This window comes from Cricetulus griseus, chromosome 8 (genome assembly GCF_003668045.3).
Source record: "Cricetulus griseus strain 17A/GY chromosome 8, alternate assembly CriGri-PICRH-1.0, whole genome shotgun sequence".
In the NCBI taxonomy this organism is placed as follows: domain Eukaryota; kingdom Metazoa; phylum Chordata; class Mammalia; order Rodentia; family Cricetidae; genus Cricetulus; species Cricetulus griseus.
In genome coordinates, this window is record NC_048601.1 from 89,840,390 (window position 1) to 89,867,001 (window position 26,612).

The window sequence follows — 26,612 nt, forward strand, 5'->3', positions numbered from 1 at the left end:
TGGGAAGTGGGTGTCAGCTTTGCGAGTTTTAAAAGCCCAAGCAAGGCCCAGTTCTCCCCCTCCTTATCTGCGAATGGTTCAGGGTGTCTCTGAACTACTTGCTCCAGTGCCAGCCAACATGCCGCCATGTTCCCTGCCGTGCTGATAACGGACTAAACATCTGAAACAGTAAGGCAGCCCCCATGAAATGCTTTTTTTTTCCATAAGAGTTTGTGGTGTCCCTGTAGGCATCATAGCTGGTAGGGGAATGATGAAAGTAAGGTAAGAAGGAAACTGGGTTCAGCATGACTTAGGTATCAGATGCTGGTTCAAGCCTCTGGAGTCTTTGACACCAGGACCGTTTACTTTAGATATATTTAAGTTCTGTACAATCTTTTTTTTTTTTTTTTTTTTTTTTGGTTTTTAGTGACAGGAGACAGGGTTTCTCTGTGGCTTTGGAGGCTGTCCTGGAACTAGCTCTTGTAGACCAGGCTGGCCTCGAACTCACAGAGATCCACTTGCCTCTGCCTCCCGAGTGCTGGGAATAAAGTGCTGCGCCATGACTGCCCGGCTAAGTTCAGTACAATCTTGGGAAAAGGTTTCTGGTAACAATTATTCCAGTCCTACGTGCACAGTAAAGCTTAAGTTGTGATTACATCAACTTGCTTGAAAGTACATGTGATCTGTGTCATACACACGGGTCCTATAGTTTGAGGGCCCTAGGATCTGGCGTGGTCTCTGAGATAGCATCGAGGTCAGCAGGCTGTAAAGGACAAGTCTCCCCTAAGCATGGGTTCTATTGCCTGATCAACAAAGCTAAAGGTTTGGGGAGGGAGAGTCTGGGATAAGCATTTGGGGGATTTGGGTGTGGCCCAACCCTGCAGATAGCAAAGGTCTCCAGGTGGTAAACAACATTCCTTTCCAGTCTTCTGGGTGGAAAGCAGGTATATATTTCCTCCACTGATGGGACAACTTTGTATGATTATCATTCCTGGTTTCTCTAGTGCTTACCTGTGAGCACTCTACAAAGAGTCGCCTTGGTCATGGTCTCTCTTAACAGCAATAGTATGCCATTAGTGACTATGATCGACAGCTTTAATTGTCAACGTGGCACAACCCAGAATCACCTGAGGAAGGAGTCTCAGTGGAGGATTGTCCACACTGAGCTGACCCTTACTGAAGGGTTGTCCACACTGAACTTATCTTTGGGAGTGTCTGGGAGGGAGGTTGTCTTGACTACCTTATTGTTAGGAGAAAACCCACCCTAAATGTAGGTGTACCTTGTGGCATCCCAGATAAAAAGGGCTGGAAGAAGAAATGCTTTATCATATTTTTTCTCTCTTGGCCTTCTCTCTTGCTGGTGAACTCATTTGCTCTGTTTTGTTATGCCCAGACTCTGAAACCCCACCCCCGCCCCCCAACCACCTAGAGACGAGATCCGGATGCAAAAGCAAAGAGTCTTTTAAATTATGAGTTAACTCAGGTTCTCTGTCCGTACGACACAGTAGGAGGGACCCTGAGCCACAGTGGGGGCAGGGCATATATTGGGGGTAGAGCAAGTAGGGTGTCTGGAGTCTGCTAGTTGCTTAGTAAGTCTCAGTATTGGCCCAACTCCAGGATGGGGGAAGCTGTCCTGAGGTGATTGGTCAGCTGCAGCTACAGAACGGTGGCTATGCCTGGAGGCCCTCCCAAGGCCACTACTTCCTACTGCATTCCACTGTTATCAAAGCCGCCAGCTAACTTCTGATTGGTTCCTTACTGCATGGAGGGTATCTGGCAGTTTCTTTCCAGTAATTAGGACAAGGTGGTGGCAAGGTGTGTGTGTGGGGGGTGTCACCACATCCTGCAGAGAGCCAGGTGCCTACTATACCTTGCTGTTTTTTTTTTTTTTTCTGCAGCCTGTCATGGCTGCCAAAGCAGGGGGCTGGGTGAGGGTCTGGGCACTTCATTTTCACTGATACAGCTCCTGGCTTCCAACTTGGGGCCAAAGACTTGTGGCTCTCCAGGAATTCTCAGGCCTTTGGTGTCAAATTGGGATTGTAGTGGCACACAAGGTTGTAAATTGAGGGGCTACTAGATTTCCGGCCTCTCCGGTGTGAAATTGCTGAGAGGCCCTGCTGGTTGGAGGTTGCAGTCTACCATGGCCTGGCAGCAACATGGAAGACACTAACCCAGCCCTGGAGGAAGGTGTCCTGTTCTCTACCTGGCCTTACTTGCAGACTGTCTCTCTGCCCAGATGCCTGACTTATCTCTAGTGTGACCCTTGATGAAGTTCCCTGCAGAAGCTCCCTCCTGTTGCCTGTATGGTAATTTAGACATTGTGACAGGAACATTAAAATAGGACCATGCTTCCACATGGTAGCTAAAACTTGTACCAGCTTTATGATAGGAACATGATGTTTAATGCAAATCAGGTGGTCCCCCAGCTACTGTCCCCCAATCGTATATATTCCCTGTACTCTGGAATAAAGCTGAGCACAACTCACTGAAGCAGTCTCCTGGAGGGCTGTCTTCATCCCCACACAAAGGTCTCTGTCATCACTTCTGCCCCTTGCCCTTTCGGATTGGTGGCCAACAGGCTTTGAGGGAAAAAGGGACTCCCACCACATGAAACAGCCATTGTTCAGGACTGTTCCTCAAGTATATCGACCGTAATAGTGTTGAAGGAGGAAATAAAGTTAAAATAAAATGAAGGGAGAAAACAGAATTTCAGACATCATCTGGGGAAATGGTTACTTATAGCTTTCTTGGAAAACAGCTGCCTGTAATTAACATGTTTTACAGAAAGGAAAAATTCCCTATGCTCAGCGCTCTACCTGCTTCTGTAAACATGCCTGGACACAAGAGGTTTCTCATTTTGGTCTTAGTCATATGGGCCCCTCTGGCTGATAGAAAGTTAAGCCTTCCACTGAAGTAGTTGAAAATAATTCTGAAGGGCTTAGTGGTTAAGAGCCCTGGCTGTTCTTCCAGAGGTCCTGAGTTCAATTCTCAGCAACCACATGGTCGCTCAACCATCTGTAATGAGACCTGGTGCCCTCTTCTGTTCTGTAGGGATACACAGAGGCAGAATGTTGTATTCATAATAAATAAATCTTTAAAAAATTAATTCTGGCCGGGCGTTGGTGGCGCATGCCTTTAATCCCAGCACTCAGGAGGCAGAGGCAGGCGGATCTCTGTGAGTTCCAGGCCAGCCTGGTCTCCAGAACGAGTGCCAGGATAGGCTCCAAAGCTACACAGAGAAACCCTGTCTCAAAAAAAAAAAAAAAAAAAAAAAAAAAAAAAAAAAAAAAAAAATTCTGAAAGGGCTATCAGTACTGTTGCTCAGAGTTTTGGAGGTAACTCCACGGAGCCGCCAATGTGATAAACTCCCTGATCCACTCCATTTCTGGTACCTGTTTCAGGGAGAAGGCTTCCATTTCTTGTAAGTGTAAGGCAATCTCATACCCCCCTCCCCTTAATATTCATTCCTGTCATTAGTTCTGTTTCTCTAGAGAATTCCAACCAATCTAGTGATGTTCCCTGCGCCTTTGTGTGTGTGTGTGTGTGTGGTGTCCCAATTGGGATATAGATGTCCCAATTTGGGCCCCACATTTAATAGTCACTTATTCCTAGAACTTTGACTAGTCATGAGTCTGCAATCATCATTGCCACTGCTAAGCCAGGTTTCTGACTGAAACTGATGGCAGCAATGATCTGTGGGCAGGAGCACAACACATCCACTTAGCAAAAGCAGCGGTAGTCACACCTCCCTCTCGAGGGTCTGTGACCGCCACAGCCATGGTACATTGTGCTATCGTTTCACTCTTTTTTTTTTTTTTTGGTTTTTTTGAGACAGGGTTTCTCTATATTGCTTTGGAGACTGTCCTGGCACTCGCTCTGGAGACCAGGCTGGCCTCGAACTCACAGAGATCCTCCTGCCTCCGTCTCCTAAGCGCTGGGATTAAAGGCGTGCACCACCAACACCTGGCCTATCTTTTCACTCTTAAATTTTTTTTTTTTTTTTTTGGCCAGGTAGTGTTGGTAGTGCACTCCTTTAATCTCAGCACTTGAGCGGCAGAGCCAGCTGGACCTCTCTGAGTCTGAGACTAGTCTGGTCTACATGGTGAGTTACAGGACAGCCAGGGATACATAGACTATTTAAAAACCAAACAGTTACATTTACTTATTCAGTGTGTGTGTGTGTGTGTGTGTGTGTGTGTGTGTGTGTGTGTTCTGGAGATGTAACTCAGCTCAGGTCTTGAGAACTAGATACCTTTATCTTCTGAGCCATCTTTATTGGCCCCTTTTATGTGTGTGTGTGGGGGGAGGGGTGTTTGTTAATTATCTCATTAAAAAAAGCGATCCCCACCCGGCAGTGGTGGCACACGCCTTTAGTCCCAACACTTGGGAGGCAGAGGCAGGTGGATGGATCTCTGAGTTCGAGACCAGCCTGGTCTACAAGAGCTAGTTCCAGGACAGCCTCCAAAGTCACAGAGAAACCCTGTCTTGAAAAAAACAAAAAAATCCCCTCATAGTCAAATGTTGTGAGTTACACCTGTAATCCTAAGATTTGGGAGACTGTGGGCAAAGAACTGCTGTTAGTTCAAGGTCAATTTAAGTGAGCTCAAGACAGCCTGTGAGACCTCTCTCAGAAAAAAAAAAAATGTTTTTGTTTTGTTTTTGAGACAGGGTTTCTCTGTGTAGCCCAGACTGTCCTGGAGCTTGATCTATATATAGACCAGACTGGTCTTGAATTCAAAGATGATGAGCTTGCCTTAGCCTCTCTAGCGCTTGGATCAAAGGTGTGTGCCATGCCATCACTCCATGTTAAGAGATACTTTTGACTTAAATAGTCTAGTCTGCATCTAACTCTCATGGGTAAACTGTTGTAGAATATTATTTTAACATGTGTTACATTTGTTTGTGCTATGGAACATTTGTTTAATGATGCAAAGATGTTGTTGCATTTGTTGTTGTTGTTGCTGTTACATTTAAGTAAAATTAACCTGTGGCCAGGAGACTGCATCCATCAGCAACTAGCTGACGGGAAGTGGTAGGGAGGAGCCATGATGTGATGTCATAGAAGCTGGTTGGAAAAACTTGAGGGTTGTCTTGGAGGGAGACACAGAAAGGAGAGAAGGTTAGCTCCTAGCAATTCAGCCTCTCTGAGCTTTTGAGTTCTGTAGAGGGTACAGAGCTAGATAAAATTTCCCTTAGCAGCACTGAGAAAGCCAGTGCATGAAGGAACAGATTAGAACCCCTCCCCTGATGCTGGTAGCGGAGTTGCCTGATGAGGACAGCAGTTGCTCAGGGGGGAGCCCACTGTGTTAGGTGAAAAACAATAGTAAACTTTAGGGTTTTTTAATAACTCTAGTCTAGGCAAGTGGTGGTGGCAGCCGTGGCCCACGCCTTTAATCCCACCACTTAGGAAGCAGAGGTGGGTGGATCTCTGTGAGTTCAAGCCTAGCCTGTTGGTCTATAAGAGTGAGTTCCAGAATAACCAGAGATGCTACACAGAGAAATCCTCTTAAAACAAAACAAAAGAAGTCTTAGTCTGGAATCATCTATTGCTGTTATTCTGGTCCTTGCGAATGACTGATTTTCTGATTCCACATGCATTTTCTGGCCTACTGCTAAAGGTGGTGCTTCATCTTCCCTCTGTCACTTATTTTCATCCTTCATACTCTGCTCCTGAATTTGTTTCAGACAGGGTTTCTCACACAGTCCTGGCTGTCCTGGAACTCACTTCGCAGACCAGGCCTCCCTCTGCCTCCTGAGTGCTGGGATTAAAGGCGTGCACCACTACCCAGGTTCTTAATGCAACATCAATGAATGTAATTATCGGGGGCTTCAGAGATGGCTCAGAGGTTAAGAGCACTGACTGCTCTTCCAGAGGTCCTGAGTTCAATTCCCAGCACCCACATGGTGGCTCACAACCATCCGTTATGAGACCTGGTGCCCTCTTCTGGTGTGCAGATATACATGGAAGCAGAAAGTTGTATACATAATAAATAAATTAAAAAATAATTTATAAAAAATGAATGTAATTATCCTTGTAGTCTGTAAGTTGAAAAGAATAGAAAGTTCTTTCCCTTCACGCTCCCTGCGCTATCTATGGCAACTGTCTCTCCTAACGAATCTGCTCTGCAGAGCCAAAGGATCTGGTCATGGCTGCAAACGGGCATGGTACTGTAACTCTATATATTGTTCCTAGCTGAAGGTCAGGTCCTCTCCACCTCCTATCTCCTGGAATCACCTGCAACATCTTTATTTTTAACAAGAACCCTGGAATACCATCTTCTCTGTATCTTCTTTGCTTTTGCTGAGTTTTACTTGATCAGGTCTCTTACAGATTTAGTTGTATACACCTGTAAGCTCAGCATTTGGAAGGCAGAACCAGAAGGGTCCAGAGTTGAAAGTTGTTGTTGGCTCCAGTGGGAGTCAAGGCCAGCTTGGGCCATATGAGACTTTATCTCAAAATATAAGACCAAGCAAGACAATAGAGAAAACAGAGAAAAAAATTTGGGAGGGGGATGGGCACAAGGTCTCACTATGTAGCCCTGGCTGACCTAGAATTCCTATGTAGACCAGACAAGCCTTGAGTGCACAGAAATCCAAAGGCCTTCTGCCTGCCCTGTGCTGGGATTAAAGGCAAGGTGTCATGTAGCCCAAGATGACTTCAAACTTATAAAAATCCTGGCCTACCTGGCTCACACCTGTAAGCATAGTATTTGGGAGTCTGAGGCAGAAAAATGACATTTTGATACTAGCCTGCTAGACATGCTGAGTTTCAGGCCAGCCTGGACTACAGTATGAGACCCTGCCTCAGAATGAACAAACCAACAACAACCAAAACCAACAACAACAAAATCTATGTGGTGCCTGATGCCTGTAACTCCTAATACTCAGGAGACTGAGGCAGGAGGATTGTTGTGAGTTCTAGGTCAGCCTGGGATAGTATGAGATTTTTTTGTTTGTTTGTTTGTTTGTTTGTTTGTTTTGAGACAGGGTTTCACTGTGGCTTTGTAGGCTGTCCTGGCACTCGCTCTGTAGACCAGGCTGGCCTCGAACTCCCAGAGATCCGCCTGCCTCTGCCTCCTGAGTGCTGGGACTAAAGGCGTGCGCCACCAACACCAGCTAAAAAAAGCACTTGTTACCAACCTTCAAATCCTTGAAACCAACTACAGTTGAAAATGAGGAAATTGTTAAGGAAGTCAATAACTACAGTAAGAAAATTGGCTACTGTTCCAACCCAGCAATATTTGTGCCAGTTTTTAGTTGGATCAGTGATAACAGGTTGGAGCCAAGTGCGAATGTGCATTCCTTCAAGGGATAAAAAATGTCACGTAGAGATTGCATGCTAGTATGCATTCAATATATATACAATATAGTGTACCACCATGCCAACTGCATTGCTTTGATTTGTTTTTTGATAAAGAGTATTACTATGTAGCCCAAGCTGGCCTCCAACTCACAGTGATCCTCTGGTTGTAGCTACCCAAATACTAGGATTGCAGGAATGTACCCACTATAGCCAGCTAATGAACAAAACTCTAAAAGGGTTCCCCTTTTGGAAGACATGTCAAGAAACAAGAATTCTTTATAACCTGTAGGGGATATAAACCATCATTTCTGTGGGTGACAAATATTAAATACAGCTTCAAGTGCCAATATACCTGATTTAAAAATTATATTTCTTACTGTGTGAAGATAAATGTGTACCAAATAAGACAATGTCTATTACATAATAGATACTCAGCAAATATTTGTTAAAAAATCATTGTGAGGCAAGCAAGTATAGGAGACAGTTGAGCCTGTGAAGCATTTTTTTGGTTACTCACACCCTCTCTCCTGTAATATTAGACTTCTCTGCCTCGTTCCTTCATATTGAAGCAATACACAAGCATTCCCCTCCAAGCAATATCCCTAACAACCTCAGAATCTTTCCACCTCCCACCTCTATAGGGTTACAGTACCCCTTTCTCTGAACACAGCCTACCTGGGTAGGGAAAACAGAAGGGCTGATCTAGCTGGTTTTGGGTGTGTGCCCAGCTGCTGTGATAAAACACCATGAACATCAGTGTCTTATGGAAGAAAGAGTTGTTTTTGGCTTGTGGTTTCAGTGGGGGAGTTCATAATGTCAGGAGAGGAATGGTGGCCACGGGAGCAGGTCACATCTCCATAGAAATGAGACAGAGAGCATCAGCAGGAAATGAGGTAAGGTTATACACACGCAAACCCATCCACAGCAATGTGCTTATTCCTTCCATAGCCTCCCAAACAATGCCACCAACTGTGCACTGAGTGACCTCATATGTGAGTTTATAGGGGACATTTTCCTTTTGAACCACCGTGTGTATGAAGCAATGTCCTCAAATAACCTTTTAAGGAGAATCCCCTATTTGCCATTTTATGTCTGGGCATAACTTGACATGTTTCTAATCCAATTAAAATCAAATGTATTATGCAGTAGGAAAATTAATATAACACCCAGTCACCCTTACTACACCCCTTAGTAATGGCCCCTGCCTCTTGAACCCCATACAAGGAAGCCACAAACAATACTCAGGCCCTTTGAGTGCTCTCACTTTATGTGACTTGATGTCAGTCTGGACCCTGTATCCCTCTACATAATCTGTACTCTCCTGTAGCCTTCAATAAAGTTGTCTTGCTTCTTTTAAAAATCTGTGTGATAGCTGGGTATACACACCTTTAACCCCAGCACTTAGAGGAGGCAGAGGCAGGTAGATCCTGATGAGTTCAAGGATAGTCTGGTCTATATAATAAGTTCCAAGCCACTCTTGAATACATAGTGAGATCCCCTGCTACCTGACAAAAAACTCCGATTGATTCCTTACTTTCAGTTCTTTGAATACAAAGTACATGGAAAGCCTGGCCTGGGTCTTGGCTACCGATAACAATTGTTCATAATACATATTTTATATATACATTTATAAAACATTGTAATATAGTCAGACTGATGGCTGGGAGGCCAGCAAGGGACTGATCCAGACCCCTGAACATGGATGTCAGTGAGGAGGCCTCGGCACTCTATGGGGCCTCTGGTAGTAGACTTAGTATTTATCCCTGGCGTAGGCAAGGAGTTTGGGAGCCCATCCCATGTGGAGGGATGCTCTCAGCCTGGACACGTGGGGGAGGGCCTAGGTCCTTCCCCCCGGACGATATGACAGACTTTGGGGATCCCCCATGGAGGGCCTTGCCCTTCTTGGGGAGCAGAGGGGTGATGGGGTGGGGCTTGGTGGGGGGAGGAGGGGAGGGAGAGGGAGCTGGGGTTTGACATGTGAAGCAGACTTGTTTCTAATTTGAACTAATAAATTAAAAAAAAGAATATAAATAGTATACATACCTTCTTATTTTGGCCTGGAACTCACTATGTAGACCCAACTAATTCTGAACTCCACCTTTCTTTGCCTCTTGAGTGATGGGACTAAAAGCATGCATTACTACATCTGAATTTTTGTTTTCTTAATGGTAACCAGTCTGACTGGGGTGAGATGGAATCTCATAGTATTTTTAATTTGCATTCCCTAATAGCTAGGAAAGTTGACTGTTTTAAAAAATATTTATTGTCTGGCCATGGTGACATTCACTTTTAATCCCAACACTCCAGAGGTAGAGGCAGGTGGATGTCTGTGAGTTAAAAGTCAGCCTGGTCCACACAGTGAATTCCGGGACAGCCTAGGCTACATGGTGAGACCCTGTCTCAAAAAACCAAACCAAACCAAATAAAAAAACCAACCAACCAACCAACCAATCAACCAACCAAACAAAAAACCCAACCAAGCAACCCCCCAAATATTTATGGCTATTTGTATTTGCCTGCCTCCCTCCCTCCCTCCCTCCCTCCCTCCCTCCCTTTTTGGTTTGGTTTTTTGAGACAGGGTTTCTCTGTGTAGCCCTGACTGTCCTGGAACTCAGTCTGTAGACCATGCTGGCCTCTAACTCAGAGATCTGCCTCTGCCTCTCAAGTGTTGGAATCAAATGAGTGTGCCACCACCACTCGGCTGTATTTCTTCTTTTACAAACTATCTGTTCAGGTTTTTATCCCTTTTTTTTTTTTTCTCTTAATTGGGTTTTTTGCTTAGAGTTTAGATTTTAAGTTCTTTGTATATTCTAGACATAGGTCCTGTCAGATGTAACTGGCAGAGTTCTACTCTGGTCTCTTGGCAAAGTTAACGGTCTCCTTTGCTGGTTTCATCTCCTTTCCTCCTGCCCCTCCACCTTGAAGCATCTTCTCCACTTCTAGCCGTTTCAGAGGGTTCAGGGTTTACATCACGGTTCTTGATCTATTTAGAGTTCAGTTTTGTGCAGGACCAGATAAAGATCTCATGTCACTCTTCTACTCTTAGGTGCTTTGGTTAGCTTTCAGTGTCAACTTGGCATAAGCTAGAATGACCTGAGAATGAACGGCAAATGATGTATTGTCTGGACCAGACTGGCCTGTGTGCAAGCAGGACTGTCATGATTGTTAACTGATGTAGGTGGGCTCAGCCCACAGTGAGTTGCCCCATCCAATAGGCAGGTGGTCTCAGGTCATAGAAGAGCCTGAGGTAGCTAAGCATGAGCCAGCAAATGGCATTCCACCAGTTTCTGCTTCAGCTCCTCCTTGAGTTCTGTCTGACTTCCCTCAGTGATGGGCTGGAAACTGGAAAAAACCCCCTTCTCCTAAGTGGCTTTGGGTCATAGTGTTTGTCATAGCAACAGAAAGCAAACCAGAATGGCAGCTGGTAACCAGTTTTTTCAGAACCATCTGTTAAAGAGGCTGACTTTTCTCTGTTAGGTGTTTAGGAAGACACAGGGTTCCAAAGAAACATGAAGTTGGACTGTTCTTCAGGGAAAAGTTTCAGATAAAATTGTTCGATCAGAAGCAAAAAGCTTAGGGTAACAGAACCTGCTCTTTAAAACAGAACCTGTCCTCTGAGGGAAAGGGGAAGGGCATGTGTTGTGCCACAGCAAATGGGGCCAAGGTTGGGTGACATCCATCTTCTAACTAGGCTAAGATATTTTGTTTTCTGTATTTCTGGCTGAGGCAAATGTTTGAAGTTCTCAAGTATATTTCAGGTACATCAGGAAGAACAATGGGCTTAGTATGATAGGACCGTCTCTTGTCCTGCCTGTAGTTCTGTTTATGGTTTTGTTCTCTGAAAGGGGCCATTCCCAGGAATGGAGGTGAGGCATAAAAGTACTTGGATATTTGTGAAAGCAGGGAGGGTCGATGTTTGCAGCAGCTCTGGACACAGACTGTACCTGGGGCGTCTGGGTTTTAACATTCTCCAGAATTTTGGCATCTTTGTTAATCACAGGTTGGTTCTTTTTGTTCCATTTACCCACATTTCTGTTTTTGTACTATGCTACTTTTGTCGTGTGTATATATAACTTGACTCTAATATAACTTGAAATCAGATATGGTCATACTTGGAACTAAATTATTTTCCTTTTAAAAATAATATCATTTAGTCAGACATGGTGATGCACAGTCTTATCCAAAGGAAGCTCCAATTTCCCAAACTCAAAAAAGCAGACCAAATATTCAGAAATGGGCTCAACCTAGACTACAAGGATTTCTGGCAGTTTAGATAAAAGCCAGCATTCCTCAGGAACTTGTGGTTCCTGGTTCTTTTCTACCAAAAAAACTATTTCCCCTCATCTTTGACAGAAGGGACAAATAGCTTACCTGTGGTGTATGTCAGCATATCCAAGTACATGCTGGCCTCCGAGTTCCTGTCTCAAGTACCTGTTAGATTCCAGGCTCAGCATCCTGGCACTCCTCACCTCCCACCACACCCTAAACTCCCTCCAGCTCAAGGGCTCCTCGATGCTCATTCTTCTTATAGCCCTGCCATTCTGGCTCTTTTCTCTCTGCCTCTCACAGACCCTGGCCTGGTCCAGTTTGCTGGCCATGTTCAGTCTCTTTCTCTGGACTCTTCCAGATGTCTCTGGCTGTTCTATCTACAATAAGAATCTTCCCCTTAACCATACCATGGAGGAGTCATGTTTATGCATGCTAGTAGTCTCAGCAACAAATGGTATATATGCATACAACCATTCCCAGTAACGTCTATTGCAAAGATTAAATGAGTTACCTTGATGACACAGAAAAACTAAGTAAAAGGTCTTTACTCTTAAGCCTTTTGGCTAAGGAACTGAGTGGTATATTTGAGACAAGTAAAACAAAACTGAGGTGTGTCAAATGCGGGGTGGGGTTGGGGGAGGAGGATGGCTATTAAATCTACTACTCTGGGCATTTCAACAAGCACTACCCAGTGCCTAGTTAAGGCCCTGAAATGATGAAAAGGTATAAAAGTTAAAGGTCAACTTAATGGGATTGGAATCAATAGATGTTTCTGTGTGGGTTTTAATTAGGTATTTTTGAATCTCCAGTTGTGGGTTTCTCTGCCAATGCAGTAAGCCAAATCGAGCCAAATTAATAAGACCAGGTTTAATAAAGAGCAAAGCAACTCCATGGCAACCCAGGGGGAAAACAGGAGCAGAGATTCCCAACAGGTTTATGTGGGTATTTGCACAAAGGATTAACTGAGTGGGCAGCCTTTCCAACAGTAACCCAGTGGTCCAAGGTAGGCTGGAGAGAGGGGTCAGTGGTAGGTGATTTTCTGTTCCTCCAGAGAACCTGATTTCAGTTCCCAACTTTTACTCCAGGCAGCTCATAATTGCCTGCTTGTAACTCTAGAGGATACAAGGCCTCTGTCCTCCAAAGGAACTGGCACTCATGGTCCCATAAAATCTTAAGAGGTCCAAGGAAAAAGCAGTATTATATGTCCACCTTTGCTCCAGGCTTAGTCAGTGTACCCCTGCAGCTACTGTCACCCTCTAGCTCCTTGGGCACCCAATATGTACTGAATTGACTCCCTTCAGCACCAGGCTGGGATGGCTTGGCCGAGTCCTCCAGCTTCATTAAGCCAAAGGACTATTAGCCTGTCCATTGTGTAGACAGTCAATGTTAGGACTACCCAGGCCATACTGATTGCAAATAAATAATACATGTGCATATAAATGTGTGGTGATAATATATCTGTGATCCCCAGCATTCATGAGGTAAAAGCAAGAATACCAGAAATTTAAGCCTCAAAATAACAAACCAGAAGTACAGGCTGAGAGAGGATGCCTGTTCAAGGAGGGCCCTAATCTCAAAAACAGTAAAGGTGTTTCCACCCTCATTACAGAGCAAACCAGACAATGACAAAGTCGTCACATAAAGGAATATAAAACTATTTATTGACCACTGTTCACCATTATTTACAATAAAGTAAATATACAGTTGGATGACATTCTGATACTACAAAGTTACTTTTCTGGCTCATTCATTGAACCAGAACCAAATACTGAAAAGATGGATCCTACCAGTAAGGAATGAGTCAGGGTAAAGAAAAAGCATGCAAGTCATTAATTTATATTACCAAATTTTGTTCATTTATGTCAATGGGTTTGAAATTGCCAACATCTTCTTTAACTGTATTCCATTTCCACAGCAAACAGATAGTCCACGAATCATAACCTTTTAGGAGATTTCAACTTTCTACAAAGGAATGGTTCACTACAGGAACCTTTACATGCCCACTTAAATCTTTTTGTTTGGTTTTTAGAGATAGGGATTTCTCTATGTAGTCCAGGCTGACCTAGTCAGAGATCCCTCTGCCTTCAGAGTGCTGGGATTAAAGGCATGCACAACCACACCCAGCTTAAGTATTGTTATTAAAACTGTCTAAATCCAATCTCTGAAGGGGGGAGTTTGTAACGACAAAATTTTGTAAATAAACCACTGTATAATAAATTCTGATGTGCTTGCTGTAAAACTATCCGATAAATTACAGAATCACCTACTTGTAAGGTTATGGTTTCAGGAAAATGTTCACAATGATGGAACCTCATCAACACATTTTCATCTATGGTTTTTGAGTATTAGAAAACAAGACAAAACGAAAAAGTTACGTGTCTTATGCAACACACGAATACAAACAAAAAACCCAGAATGGTCCTTTCTGTGTCTCAGTCAAAAATAAGTTTTGGTTGACTAATGACTGTAAGATCTCCTCAGCGTTTAAGAAAAGCTGTTCTTCAAAGCCGAGAAAATACAACATGGTTATCAAACATTCTATTGTGAAAGGAAGCAACTACAGAAAGCTTTTATTTGCCCAAAGGAATCAGTCAGTGCCTTTTGATGCAAAACAAAAACCAAAAATATCCCAACTACTATCAATACTTTCAAAACCAGCATATCAAACTCGATTTTCATTAGAACGCTATTTTTTCTATACTAGTAATTCAAAACCCAAGATTCAGATTTTATATATATATAAATATATATAAAAAATGCAAACAATTATTGGGCTTCATCTTCTGGACAAGAATGCCAAGTCAGCCTCTCCTCATAAAAGGCAATGACAATCTGAGGACACTTCATATTTGCCTCCTTTGCCAGCACCAAGTCTGCCTCATCTGAGTCCTTCCTGTTGTGAGAGGGGGGAAAAAAAGGTTATAACTGTCATCTGAGCTCTATTCAATAAATAATTGAATAAAAATGAATGTTAATGTGGTTACATTTTAATAAACTTCATTTCTCAAAAGAGGCTATGCATTTGTTTCTTAACCTTCACTTGTGGCAATCCTACCTCAGTCTCTCTTTTTTTCTTGGTTTTTTGAGACACGGTTTCTCTGTAACTTTGGATGCTGTCCTGGAACTCGCTCTGTAGACCAGGCTGACCTCAAACTCAGAGATCACCTGCCTCTGCCTCCCAAGTGCTGGGATTAAAGGCGTGCGCCACCACCGAACTGCTATACACACCCAGGGTGTATAGCTGACTGGGGTATGCCAGGTAGTGGTGGCGCACGCCTTTAATCCCAGCACTTGGGAGGCAGAGGCAGAGGATCTCTGAGTTCGAGGTCAGCCTGGATAGCAAGACTGAGCTCCAGGACAGCCAGAGCTGTTATAGAGAAATCCTGTATCCACCCCCCCCCCCACTCCAAACTGTGTAACTTCCCCTCAGGCCCAATTCTTGAATTGAGGCCAGTTTGGTCTACACCAGCCAGAGCCTCTTAAGCCCCTCCTACCCCCAAAACACAAAAACTAACAATGTATCTTTTTAAACTTTTATCTTTACTTTAAACTGCAATGTAAGATGACATAGCAGGTTAAGATGCATGGCATACAAGCCTGGTAATCTGAGTTTGACCGCATGAATCCACATCCAGGTAGAAAGAATGGACTCCTCAAAGCTGTTCTCTAATATGTACTGTGATACACTTAGTGCCCTCACCATTATGCAAGCACACACAGCTAAAAAATAAAAGTCACCCTAAAACTATTGCCCACACACTTACCATTTCATGAGAAACATTAATTCTCCACTGCTGTCTGTGGCACCAATTATTCGTTCAGGATCAAGACCTCTGGCAAAACCCCTTGGTTTGTCAGCCTGTTTAGAGGATTAAGTAATAGTCTGCATAAATATTTCTATACAACAAACAATAATTTATAACAGTCAGATATAAACAACTAGAATAAGAACCCAAGTTACAGGGCTACAAAGAGAAACAAAAAAGAACCCAAGTTAGAGGCAGGAGGATCAGGAGTTAAGATAAGCCTGAGCTATTAGACAAGACATGTCTTAAAAAATAAGATAAAATTAAAATCTTACTATATAGCCTAGATTAGTCTTAAACTTTCAATCCTCCTGTTTGACTGTAGAACTACAAGTACGCAACAACACATTGAGAGAAGTATACTCTCTAGCTAGCACTTTAGAGGTAGAGTTCAAGGCTGGCCTGAGCTAGTATAGTTAACCAAGAACCATCCCCTAATGAAACAACAAGTAAATATACAGCCACGACAGTAACATAAGCCTAGAACCATAACTTAGTATTAAGGAAGATCGTAAGTTTTAAGTGCATCCTTCGCTACATAGCAAGACCGTGGCTAGAGAGATGGTTCAGTCATCTTATAGAGAACCTGGGCTCAGTTCCCACTGCCCACCTGATGGCTCACCACCACCTCTAACTTCCTCTTCTAACATCTGTGTTAGATGCACACATTTCTAATGTAATGTTAGTTATTATTGCTGGGCACTGCAATGCAAACTTTTAATCCCAGCACTTGGGGGACAGAAGTAGGCAGATCTCTGAGTTTAAGGCCAGCCTGGTCTACACAGTAAGTTCTAGGACAGTCCTGGTATGTAGAGACCCTGCCTCAAAAACAAACAAACAAACAAAAAAAACCCCAAAAGCAAAAAACCCAGAACAAATTAGTTACCAAGCCAACCCCAAACAACAGTAAAATCCAATGAACTCACTTCTGGGAAATCAGTCTAAATTATTTGCTTATTGTAAGACACACACGCACGCATGCGAGCGCGCAAGGTCTCCTATTGGGACTATCTCACACACTTCTTTTAAATATAGTCACAGCAAACCAAGACTGGTGGCACGAAGCCCTCTGATCCACCATTTAGATTCAATCTGGATGATCAGGGGTTTAAAGACTGTCTCATCTAGATTTCAAGACTTAACTTCAAACTCTTACCTCACTCAGTCCCTCAGGTGCTAGGATTGTAGGTATGAACTGTCCTGCCTTTTTTCACAACATGTTTAACACACAATAGGTATTATTTATATGCACGCTTGTATGTAATTTTGCTTTGTAGGTAATGACCTTGAATTTACCTCTCAAGTGTTTTGATTATAGGTGAATGCCATCATGCCAAATTTCCAATCAGTTCTGGCCTTAAACCATTTTCTCTTGTCTAGTTTTTTTCCCCTTTTGGTATTATTTATTTTTAAAAATTGCATGTATTTTTCTGTGTACCTGCAAGCATGGGTGCTCTTGGAGGCCAGAAAGGGTGTTGGTACTCCTGGAGCTGCAGTCACAGGCAATTTTGAGTGCCCATATAGGTGCTAGGAACCGAACTAGGGTGTTTCTACTAGAGTATTTGTATGCTCTTTAATTGTATTGTAAAACTGTTATCCAAAAAAGACTTATGTATTTAAGTGCACTACCTGCATGTATGATTGTGTAATGCCATGTGTGTGCCTGGTGCCATGGAAGTCAGAAGAGGGTGTTGGGTGCACTGTAATTGGAGTTAGATTGTTGTCAGCCACCAAATGGTCCCTCTTTAAGAACAGCAAGTGCCCTTAACCACTGAGTCAGTTCCCTAGCCCTAAAATTGTCCCTGACCCCACAGGGTCTCACTAAGTAGAGTAGGCTGGTTTGGGAAAGATCTGCCTGCCTCTGCTTCCCCAGTGCTAAAGCCAAGCCTCCAGCTGGCTGTTTTCAATTTCTAAAACAGCAAAAACAAACGTTGGTAATTACAGCCTACATAACTTTGGAGTGTATTTAAGAACTAATGGTATCAGTACATTAAAATTATTTAAGTTTCACATTGGCATAACCAGGCTCTGGAGTCAGACTGGGTTAGAATAACAAGTCTTTGAAGATCTGGGAGTTTGGGACGTTAATTATCTATGAAAAAAATTAGTCCCTATTTCATAGGTTTTTGGGAGTGTATCAATATGATTCAATATAAGCTGTTTGGAACACTGTTCAATATAGCTTAAGTATTACTGCCAAAGTTCTGCTTCCCTTATGCATATGCTGTAATGATCTTGTTTTCTTGTCTATACAACTGGGTCACTATCTAGACTTAACAGGGTTGGTATTAAAAGACTAATAACCTATAAGCAAAATTCTTGATACCTAGTTCAAACGACCACATTTGAAACTTATAGTTCTTTTAATAATTTAACATGTGCTGCATGCTTGGAGCCAAAGGCTAATTCAGCGTCAAGACTTTTCCTTTAATTATCACACTATGTCAATAGGGTAAATTCAAACCGTTTTAAAGATTACTTTATTTGTGCCATGAATGATGCTATAAAGTTTCTTTCTTAATTGGAGTTTAAAAAGTATTCTAGACAAGTTAACATGGGGTTAGCTCGTTAAAAAACAGTAAAGCCCTGTGCAGTTTGCATCAAAAAAAAAAAAAAAAAAAAAAAAAAAGTATTCTAGAGCTGGAGCAGTTAGAACATCTGCTACTCTTTCAGTCCCAAGTGGTTTGATATTCTCTTCTGGCTTATGAGAACACCAAAAATGGACGTGGCGCGCACACACACAGGGGTAGGGGGTAGGGGGTAGGGGTGGGGGGCGAGGCTGGGGACATGGGCAAAATACCATACATGTGGGAGAAAAAAAAAAGTATTGTAGTTTTAGCTGAACATGGTGGTGCATGCCTTTAATTGTAGTACTCAGGAGGCAAAGGCAGGCAGATTTCTGTGACTCTTGAAGCCAGGCATGACTACAAGGTGAAAACCTGTCTTCAAATCACTTAACCTATTCTAGTTTTAAGCAGGCACTGTGATGAACACCTGTAATTGCAGTGTCAGGTCAGAGGTAACAGGAGTGGTTCAAAGTCATCCTCTGTTAAATGAGATCCTGCCTCTAACCCAACCCTCAAAAGGAAACTAACCAGAAAGGGGAAGGGATAGGGAGATGAATTACCACAAGGTTTAATGATAACTATGTATGAAAATTACAAAACCCATCACTTTGGAAGATAATTTAAAAAATAAAATATGAACTAGGTAAAAAAACAAAAAGAAAACAAGCAAAAAAAAAAAAAACTAGCTGGAAAAGATTCAAAGTAATTAAAATTCAAGCCATTAACTTTTGATAAGACCCAGTCTAACGGGCAGTACTTTATACTTACAGCATCTCTCTTCTTCTTCGATTTGCTATCATCAGATTCACTGTCAGATAAAGATTTCCTTTTTGTACCATCTTTTTCTTTACCAGCTTTTTGAGAATTAAGAAATGCTTCAATTAATTCTGGACAATCTAAATTTTCTTCTGGTTCCCAAGTATTATCAGCACTGTGTTCAGTTAAAGAAAACAAAAAGTTGATTCAATTAAACATTGCCATTACCTGGACCTGTTCATAGCTATCTGGAAAAAGTCTCGCTTCCTTTCACGCCCCTCTCCACATCCCTAAGTGATCAATATGGTATTTTAACCCCAAAGGCAGTTGAACCTGACTCCAAAGGCAATCAATACTAATATTTTCCTGCTCCATATGCAATTCACTTCATGTAACCCTAGCTGGCCTCAAAACTTATGTAACCCAGTCTTCATTCTCCTGTTCCCAACCCCCAAGTACTGGAATAAAACACACTCTATCACACTCAGTTTATCTGGTGCTGGGGATCAAACCCAAGGCTTTGTGCATGCCAGGCAAGCATTCTACAATTGAGCTACATCCCAACTCTTTGAGTTTTCAAAAATGACTTTTTTTAAGAGAGGGGGATCTTTTGTACCACAGGCTGTCTGTGAAGAACTCTCAATGCTGGGATTATAGAAGAATTTTTAAAAACAGTGATTCCTAATTCCTTATTATCTTAGGTTTGGGATCTCCGATGATGTTTAGAAATAAAGATTCTGACATATTCTTTATGTGAAATATTTTCAACTTTTGGTGGGTTCTCAGTTTGGGAAAATGATGTAACACAAGAGCTGGGGAGGAAAAAATCCAAATCTAGATTGCTATATATATGGTTCATGAAGCATCAAAACAAATCCCCCCTCTAAAAAAAAAAAAGATAACAGTATTATATAGCCTACGTTGGCTTCCCACTCCTAATCTTGCCAAAGCTTTCATAGTGCTGGGAGTATAGTACTGTACCCGAAGAGTCATGCCCATTTAATGTGTTAGTTGCTGCTTTTATTCTCCTCATGCAGAAAAACAAATGGTCCCCCAAACCTAAAATAGCCACATAGATGCTTTGGTAGAAGATACCGTCAATTCCCGCACAAGGCCGAAGTAACCAATTCCATGTGTCTTTCAGAAGCGCCATGATGAAAATGAGTATCAACTCACAAATATATACAAGTTGTACCAACGGACAGACTGTTTTGTGCTCTGGCCACAAATCTTTATAGAACTAGATGGGACGAGTGATTTCAGTAATATCTGGTGTCATTAACATCTGGTACTCAATAACTTGGTCTGCTGATGATATCTTCAGACTATAACATGCGCAAAGCTTAATTTTGGAAGGAGGGCTGATGTTTCAAATTTAGCATTGTCTTCAGTATTGTCTTCTATAGTATAAATATGTTGTACTGTAAACGTTAGGCTCTTGGTCATAAATATTCAAATTAGCACAAAGTTTAATACAATATTAAAATTCTTTAATGAAAGATGCAAAGGGTAGGAGATGGGAGAGATGAGAGGCAACGAGAATCCACTACAACATGCTTTGCATGGCCTTTGCATGCTAGTTTAAAAATTAGGCTTTAGTGAGCTTTACTTTTCTGTTTGCCTTGACAGCAATAAACTAAACTCTAATATGGTAGGTTTCAACTGTTGCTAAATTTATTTTTTGTGTGCATGTCTCTTTTTTCGCCCCCAGCACATGGAGACATCAGAAGGCAGCACTGGATACCCTGCAACTTGAGGAGTTATGGATGGATGATATAGGGGCTACCATTGGTGTTAGGCACTGAACCCTGGTCCTTTGTAAGAACAAATGCTCTTAACCACTGAGTCACCTCTTCAGACCCCTAAACCTTAAATAAAACCAAAACAAGATAATTCTGGAATTAAAACTGACTTCAAACAGATCTTTGGGCAAACTGGTAAAATATTTAAGCTGAAAGTAAAATTTAAGTCTTTTCTAAGTAAAATTACAGGTACTGAAGTAAGGGTGTACTTGATAAAGAGTGCTGGTCCAGCATGCATGAAAACCTGGGTTCAATCTTTAGGTTCACATAAATCAGAAGTGGTGGTTCATGCCTGTGCACTGGGGAGGTGGAACCAGAAAGATCAGAGTTTAAGGTTATTCTTGGCCATATAACAAGTTCAAGAGCAGCTTGGGATTCATGAGACCCTGTCTCAACAGAACACAAAAAATAAGTAAGTAAATGAGACACGGTGAACACCTATAATCCCAGCACTTGGTAGAAGGAATGGAGTACAAGGCCAGTCTGTGCTACATGAGAGACCCTGGCTTAAAACAAAACCATAAGAAGTTTCTTACTCTGTGAACCCCTTCCACTTGAGGAAATACTCCACCTTCCCATTCACTACACGCCGGTCCAGCACTTTCTCTACCACAAATTCTTCGGGCTCTGCCTCTTCAACTTTTTTACTCTTTCCATTCTGTTTCTTTCCCATCTTTTGCTAAAACAAAAGAGAAATTAAGAAAATTAAAAAAAAACCTTGAGAACATTTTAAGGCCAAATTGTTTATTCATCTGACACAATTTTTTACTTTTTGGAAAAAACAAAAACCAAAACAACAAAAAGAACACCCCTTTTAAAACTTCCGTGACCCAGGGCAGGTACCTCCTAGAAAGTCAATAGACAATAAAACAAAAGCTTTGCTCCACTGATTTATACTTATAGCCCAATACCCTTCACCAGAATAAAAGAATTAAACAACAAAACATCTGAGAAGGATAACCTTATCCTTTCCCAATTTCATTTCCAGCATTCTACAAGACCATTTTTACCAGATCGACACTCATTTTAATCTCAATAGTGACAAATAACCAAAAGACAATGACAGAGAATGATGTAAATATTAGTAGTTGTGGTTTGAATGAGAATGGTTCTTCAGGCTCACATTTGAATGGTTGGTCCCCAGGTGGTGGAACTGTTTAAGGAATTGTGTGGCCTTTTTGGAAGAGGTATGTGGGGTGGGGGAGGGTGTGTCATGAAGGTTTGGAGGTCACTCTGCCTTGTGTTTCTAGATCAAACTCAATCTCTCAGCTACTACTTCAGTGCCATGCCTGTTGCCATCTTCCTGCCAGGATGGTCATGGACTGATCCTCTTAAACTGTAAACTTCAATAAACTCTTCTGTAAGTGGCCTTGGTCATGGTGTCTTATCACAGCAATAAAGAGCAACTAAGAATGAAGTGTGACAGTAAAAAAGAAAACTAATGAAAACAAAAAAAAAACAAAAAACAAATACCCAAGTCAGGGTCACATATAACCCAGGGTAGCCTCCAGTTCACTTGGTAGCCAAGAAGACCCTAAATTCCTAATCCTTCAGCTTCTACATCCCAACTACTGGGTTTACAGGTGTGCACCACCACACCCCACTAAATGATAGGTCTTTCCAAGTGTAGCAGAGTAGACCTATTAAAACTGCAGCTCTAAGACATCCCTTTCCCAATGATGGTATCAATTTAAAATTGTCCCAAAGATAAAAACTGCAAACTGAAAGCAGTTTTAGGCTCAACCATGGAGACCATGAATAAACTAAAAAGGACAAGATTCTTTCCCCATCAATTGTATGTAGTTAATTTCCCTGACCACTCAAATCTAATACTATCACTATAAGACACCAAAATAGTAGATTTTTCTTTAAGTGGGGGTTAATTTCTGGGCTTCAACCTAGAATCTTAACTGGTAACTGACTAAATTTACTTTGAAGAGTGGCATGAAGTGGACATGATGAGCTTACTAGCAAGCACCCAGGCAGTTGAAATAGGCTGATTACCATGGGTTCCGGGTCAACCTGGGTTATGGAGAAAAACCATGTCTCAAAAAACAACAAAATTTTTTCTTGGGGGGGGGGGGAATGGGCATAATACCAGTCACGAATGTTTTTTCAGCACATAAGGAGTTAAAGGAGTGAAGCTGGGTGTTAAAACCTTGAGATGGTTCATTACAAGCCCTTATGGAGTACCGCAATAACACAACACAGTATGCTCAGTCATTTCATCTCCAAGATGGTGCTATTCTTTAAAAATTTTCAGATAGTAGCCCAGTCTAGCCTTTAACTTGCTGTGATCCTCATGACTTAACCTCTCCCAGGGCTAGCATTATAGGTGTGCACAGGTGCTACTTAAAAAATTAAACCAAAACCAACAGAAAAACACCCATCAAGTGACTAGTCACTAAAACCATCTACCAAATGAAGAATCCAAGAGGGGTGGGGGGTAGGGGGTGGGAAGCAGCACACCAAGGCCACCAAGACACTTAAATCTATTAGCATATAGGGGCATACCTACACAAACATCCTATGGAATTCACCAGATGAGTCATGCTTTTTGTTTCCAGACAGGATTTCTCTGTGAAACAGTCTTGGCTGTCCTGGAACTCAGTTTGTAGACCAGGTTGGCCTCGAACTCACAAGATCTACCTACCTCTGCCTCCCAATTAAAGGCAAGCACCACCACACTGAGCCCAATGACTCAGGTTTTTTTTTTTTTTAAATTGTTTTCGAGACAGGGCTTCTCTATATTGTTTTGGGGCCTGTCCTGGAACTCGCTCTGTAGACCAGGCTGGTCTTGAACTCACAGAGATCCACCTGCCTCTGCCTCCCAAATGCTGGAATTAAAGGCATGAGCCACCAACACCTGGCTTATGACTCAGACTTTTTATCACTAAGGCTTTAACCTATATTTGGTCATTAATCAAGAGTGACCAGACAGGCTTTAGATCACAGATTCTAGTTGATTCTGTAGAGCATTCCAAGTCACATATAATATAATGACAGCACATATTAAAAATCACTATCTTGCCCTTTTTGGTGAGAAACTCAAAAACTATATGGATCAAAAGCAAGTTTTGTTTTACTAAGGTGGTAACACCTGCCTCCATATGCTTGTGATCAATGCATTAGAATATAGGAACCGTAACACTTTTTATATGTATCTACTAATCTAGACAGTTTTGCCGTACAGCCCTAACCTAGTACTTTTAGAGTCCAGGCTAGCCTCAAACACAGCAACCTGCTAGCTTCAGATCCTCAACATGCTGGGATTATGAATATACACCATCAGACCCAGTATACCTCCCCCACTCCCACAGGGTTTCTCTGAGTAACTGCCCTGGCTGTCTTGGAACTTACTCTGTAGACAAGGCTAGCTTCCAACTCAGAGATCCACCTGCCTCTACCTCTGGAATTAAGGGCTTGTGCCACCACTGTCCAGGTGACCCAGTTTTAACCTTACTTTTTTTTTTTAGTATAACTTAACAAAAATAAGCAAAATGTCCTTAGAAATTTGTCTAACTTGCTAGAAAACCCAAGAATACAAACATTGGGCTTAGAGCAATAGTCAGGAAATTGCTCAAAAGATACAGAATTGATCTACTATTGTTCTTTCATTCCTAGACATGGTTTGCAATTTTTGCTCACGGCAAAACGATGCAGTTTTTTTGATTCACTCTGTGTAGTGTCTTTTCTAAAATTCTGCATTAATGAAGACTTAGTGCCTCTAAAATTCAGCACAAATTTAAAGATAATCATACCAATCAACTAATAATTTAGAGATTTCCCCATGTACCATTTTTTCCATAATTAAGTTCATTAAAAGTGTAATCATCTGATAGTGGGAAGTACCTGCTTGGAGATGAGGGAACAACCTTATAGATTCTCTCCCCTTCCACCTTCCCTTGGGTGGAAAATTGAGCTATTTCACCAGCCACAAATATGCATTTTTATTTCAGAATAAAAACATTCAGCTAAAGTTGTACTATGTAGTCCTAAGATTAGGTTTTAAAAGATGCATTGTGACCCTCCTTAAGGAAAACCATTAAGAATATCTCAAAATTAACAACTCAGTTTTTCTTTAGAGTGCTGAGAAGTACATGGATGTAAATAATAGCTAGGCTTCAAACTCAAAGCAGTTCACCTGCTCCTTCCAGGATTAAAATCATGCACAACAACGTATTTCTTGACTTACAATTGTTTTTTGCCCCCACACAGGGTTTCTCTGTGTAGCCCTGGCTGTCCTGGAACTCACTCAGTAGACCAGGTTGGTCTTCAATTCAGAGATCCACCTGCCTCTGCCTTTAGTGTGCTGAGATTAAAGGTGTGTGCCATCACCTTATTGGCTTCTTAGTTGTAAATTTCAAAAACAAAAAATTCTTCATTTAAGATTCTTACATGTTTTGGGGTTTCACGAACTTACCAATGTAGTTTTATTGGAGGCCATTTTTTTTTTTTAAATCGAAGACTTGAAGAGCTATTACAAGAAAAAAATGCATCAGTTAAATTTTCATGACACACAAAAGGCAACTACAAGTTTTGTGTGGATTTCGACCTGCACATTTTAGATTAAGAGGCAGGTTAACAGTTCTGAGTTTCTGTGATTAGTGTTACATACTTGAGTGCTTTAGCGAAGTTAGTAAAGATAACCTAACAAAGGACACTGGTACCTCAGACAACTTTACATGGTGATAATCTTACTTGTAACAAATCCAATGTTTATTTTGCATAAAAGGCAATCTTCTGTTTCAAAATGGGGCATCATTACTTCATTTTTATCGGTAAATGATCGTATTTTTTTCCCTCTAGATTTGTGAATACTCCCAGGAGCTCCTACATAATTCCAGCCTGCCTTCTTCAGAAGCTCTCCCTCATCAACCGAGAAAAGGAAAACACTAAGAGGCCTGGGTCCTATTTCTTCTTTGTGTAGAGGGGAGAGAACTGCTCTCTGTAGCCCCGAGTGGGCTTTCCACCTAGGGAAGGAATACTCCTGCCTGCCTGCCTGCCTGGATCCTGCCAGAGGACGGATGAAGCTGGAAGGAACCGCCGTGCTCCGCGCCCGCTCCCCTTCCCCGCTCGTTGCCTGGTCACAGGCCGCGGCTGGGAGCCCGCCCCCCCCCACTCGGGAGCGCGGGCCTCGTGGTCAGCGCCTCCGCGGGGAGAAACAAAGGAGGCGGCGGCGGCTCAAGGGCAGCGCCAGCAGCGCACGCCTCCCCCTCCGGCGGCCGCCACGTAGCGGGGAGCGCGCTGCAGCTCGGGCCTGGGGCCTCGCGGCGGCGGCGGCGGCTCTAACGTTATCCGCGCCCGCCGGCCGCGGCGCGGCTGGGGGAGGGGACCCGCGCGCTTTGTCTGGAGGCCCCGCAGCTGTCATCGCTCTCCCACCCTCGGCACGACTGTGCCGTCCTCCCCGTGCAGCGGCGCGGCGCGGCGCGGCGCGGCGCGGCGGCGCCTCAGCCAGGCCCCGCCAAGCCTCCTCCCCGCAGCAGCCCCGGGTCCCGGGGGCCCACGGCGGGGGCGCGGGGGCCCGCAGCCTCCCCGCAGGGAAGCCGGGCGCACGGAGCATCCCCGGCCCCGCCGCGCCGCGCCGCGCTGCGCCACGCGCGACCAGAAAAGCAAGGCACCGACTTCACCGCTCAGATGCTCCGGGCGCGGATCCTGCAGAGTCTCCCGGCTGCGCGCCTCAGCTCAGCCACATCCGAGGGGAGGGGGCGCGGGCGCGGGGCGCGGGCGCGGGCGGCTCGGCCGGGGGGGAGGGGAGGGGAGGCACCGCCCACGCCCAGGCCGCGCGGGGCCCGCCGGGAACGCGTCCTGCGGGGGGCGGCGTGCGCGCCACTCACCGTCCGCGGCGTGGCGCCTTGGGGGTCTCCTGAGGGGAGGCGGGCGGGACCGCCGAGGCCGCTCTGCGTCAAAGCCCAGCGCGCCAAAGCCGGGCTCCGCCCACCTCCTCGCCCCGGGGCCTGCGGGGCTGGGGAGCTTCTGAGCACCGCCTCTCACGGGGCGCGGGGGTCCCAGGGCCTCGGGTGCCGCCGCGGCAGCCGCGCTCGGACTGCACCCCCCCTGGGGGACGGGCACAAACAAACAAAGGCCGGCGCGCCTCGAGAGGCCCGCAGCGAGGATCGGCGAAGGCGTC

At 43.5% G+C, this 26,612-nt stretch overlaps 2 protein-coding genes across 3 annotated transcripts; one reads left to right on the plus strand and one right to left on the minus strand.

Annotated features, from left to right (window-relative positions):
- On the plus strand, positions 1 to 26,370 carry LOC113835719 (translation initiation factor IF-2-like). 2 transcript variants are annotated; one of them, XM_035448713.1, is made up of 2 exons: positions 1 to 168; positions 25,292 to 26,370. In XM_035448713.1, exon 2 carries the CDS (start codon positions 25,510 to 25,512, stop codon positions 26,350 to 26,352), a length of 843 nt encoding a protein of 280 aa, XP_035304604.1. In that variant the 5' UTR covers positions 1 to 168; positions 25,292 to 25,509; the 3' UTR covers positions 26,353 to 26,370. The 2 variants fall into 2 exon arrangements, 1 of the variants encoding a protein (XP_035304604.1); XR_004771056.1 differs by lacking the exon at positions 25,292 to 26,370 and adding an exon at positions 20,392 to 20,581 and having other exon boundaries at positions 2 to 168.
- On the minus strand, positions 13,191 to 26,216 carry Cbx3 (chromobox 3). The gene is given in 6 exon segments (NM_001246702.1): positions 13,191 to 14,444; positions 15,316 to 15,410; positions 18,693 to 18,855; positions 21,019 to 21,161; positions 24,906 to 24,959; positions 26,108 to 26,216. Coding segments are annotated over 5 exon segments (552 nt in total). The 5' UTR covers positions 24,930 to 24,959; positions 26,108 to 26,216; the 3' UTR covers positions 13,191 to 14,317.
- Positions 26,371 to 26,612: the final 242 nt, after the last annotated feature.

Bases quoted from the DNA above. Each gene is read 5' to 3' on its own strand.
- LOC113835719 (XM_035448713.1), top strand. From the start codon at position 25,510: ATGAAGCTGGAAGGAACCGCCGTGCTCCGCGCCCGCTCCCCTTCCCCG.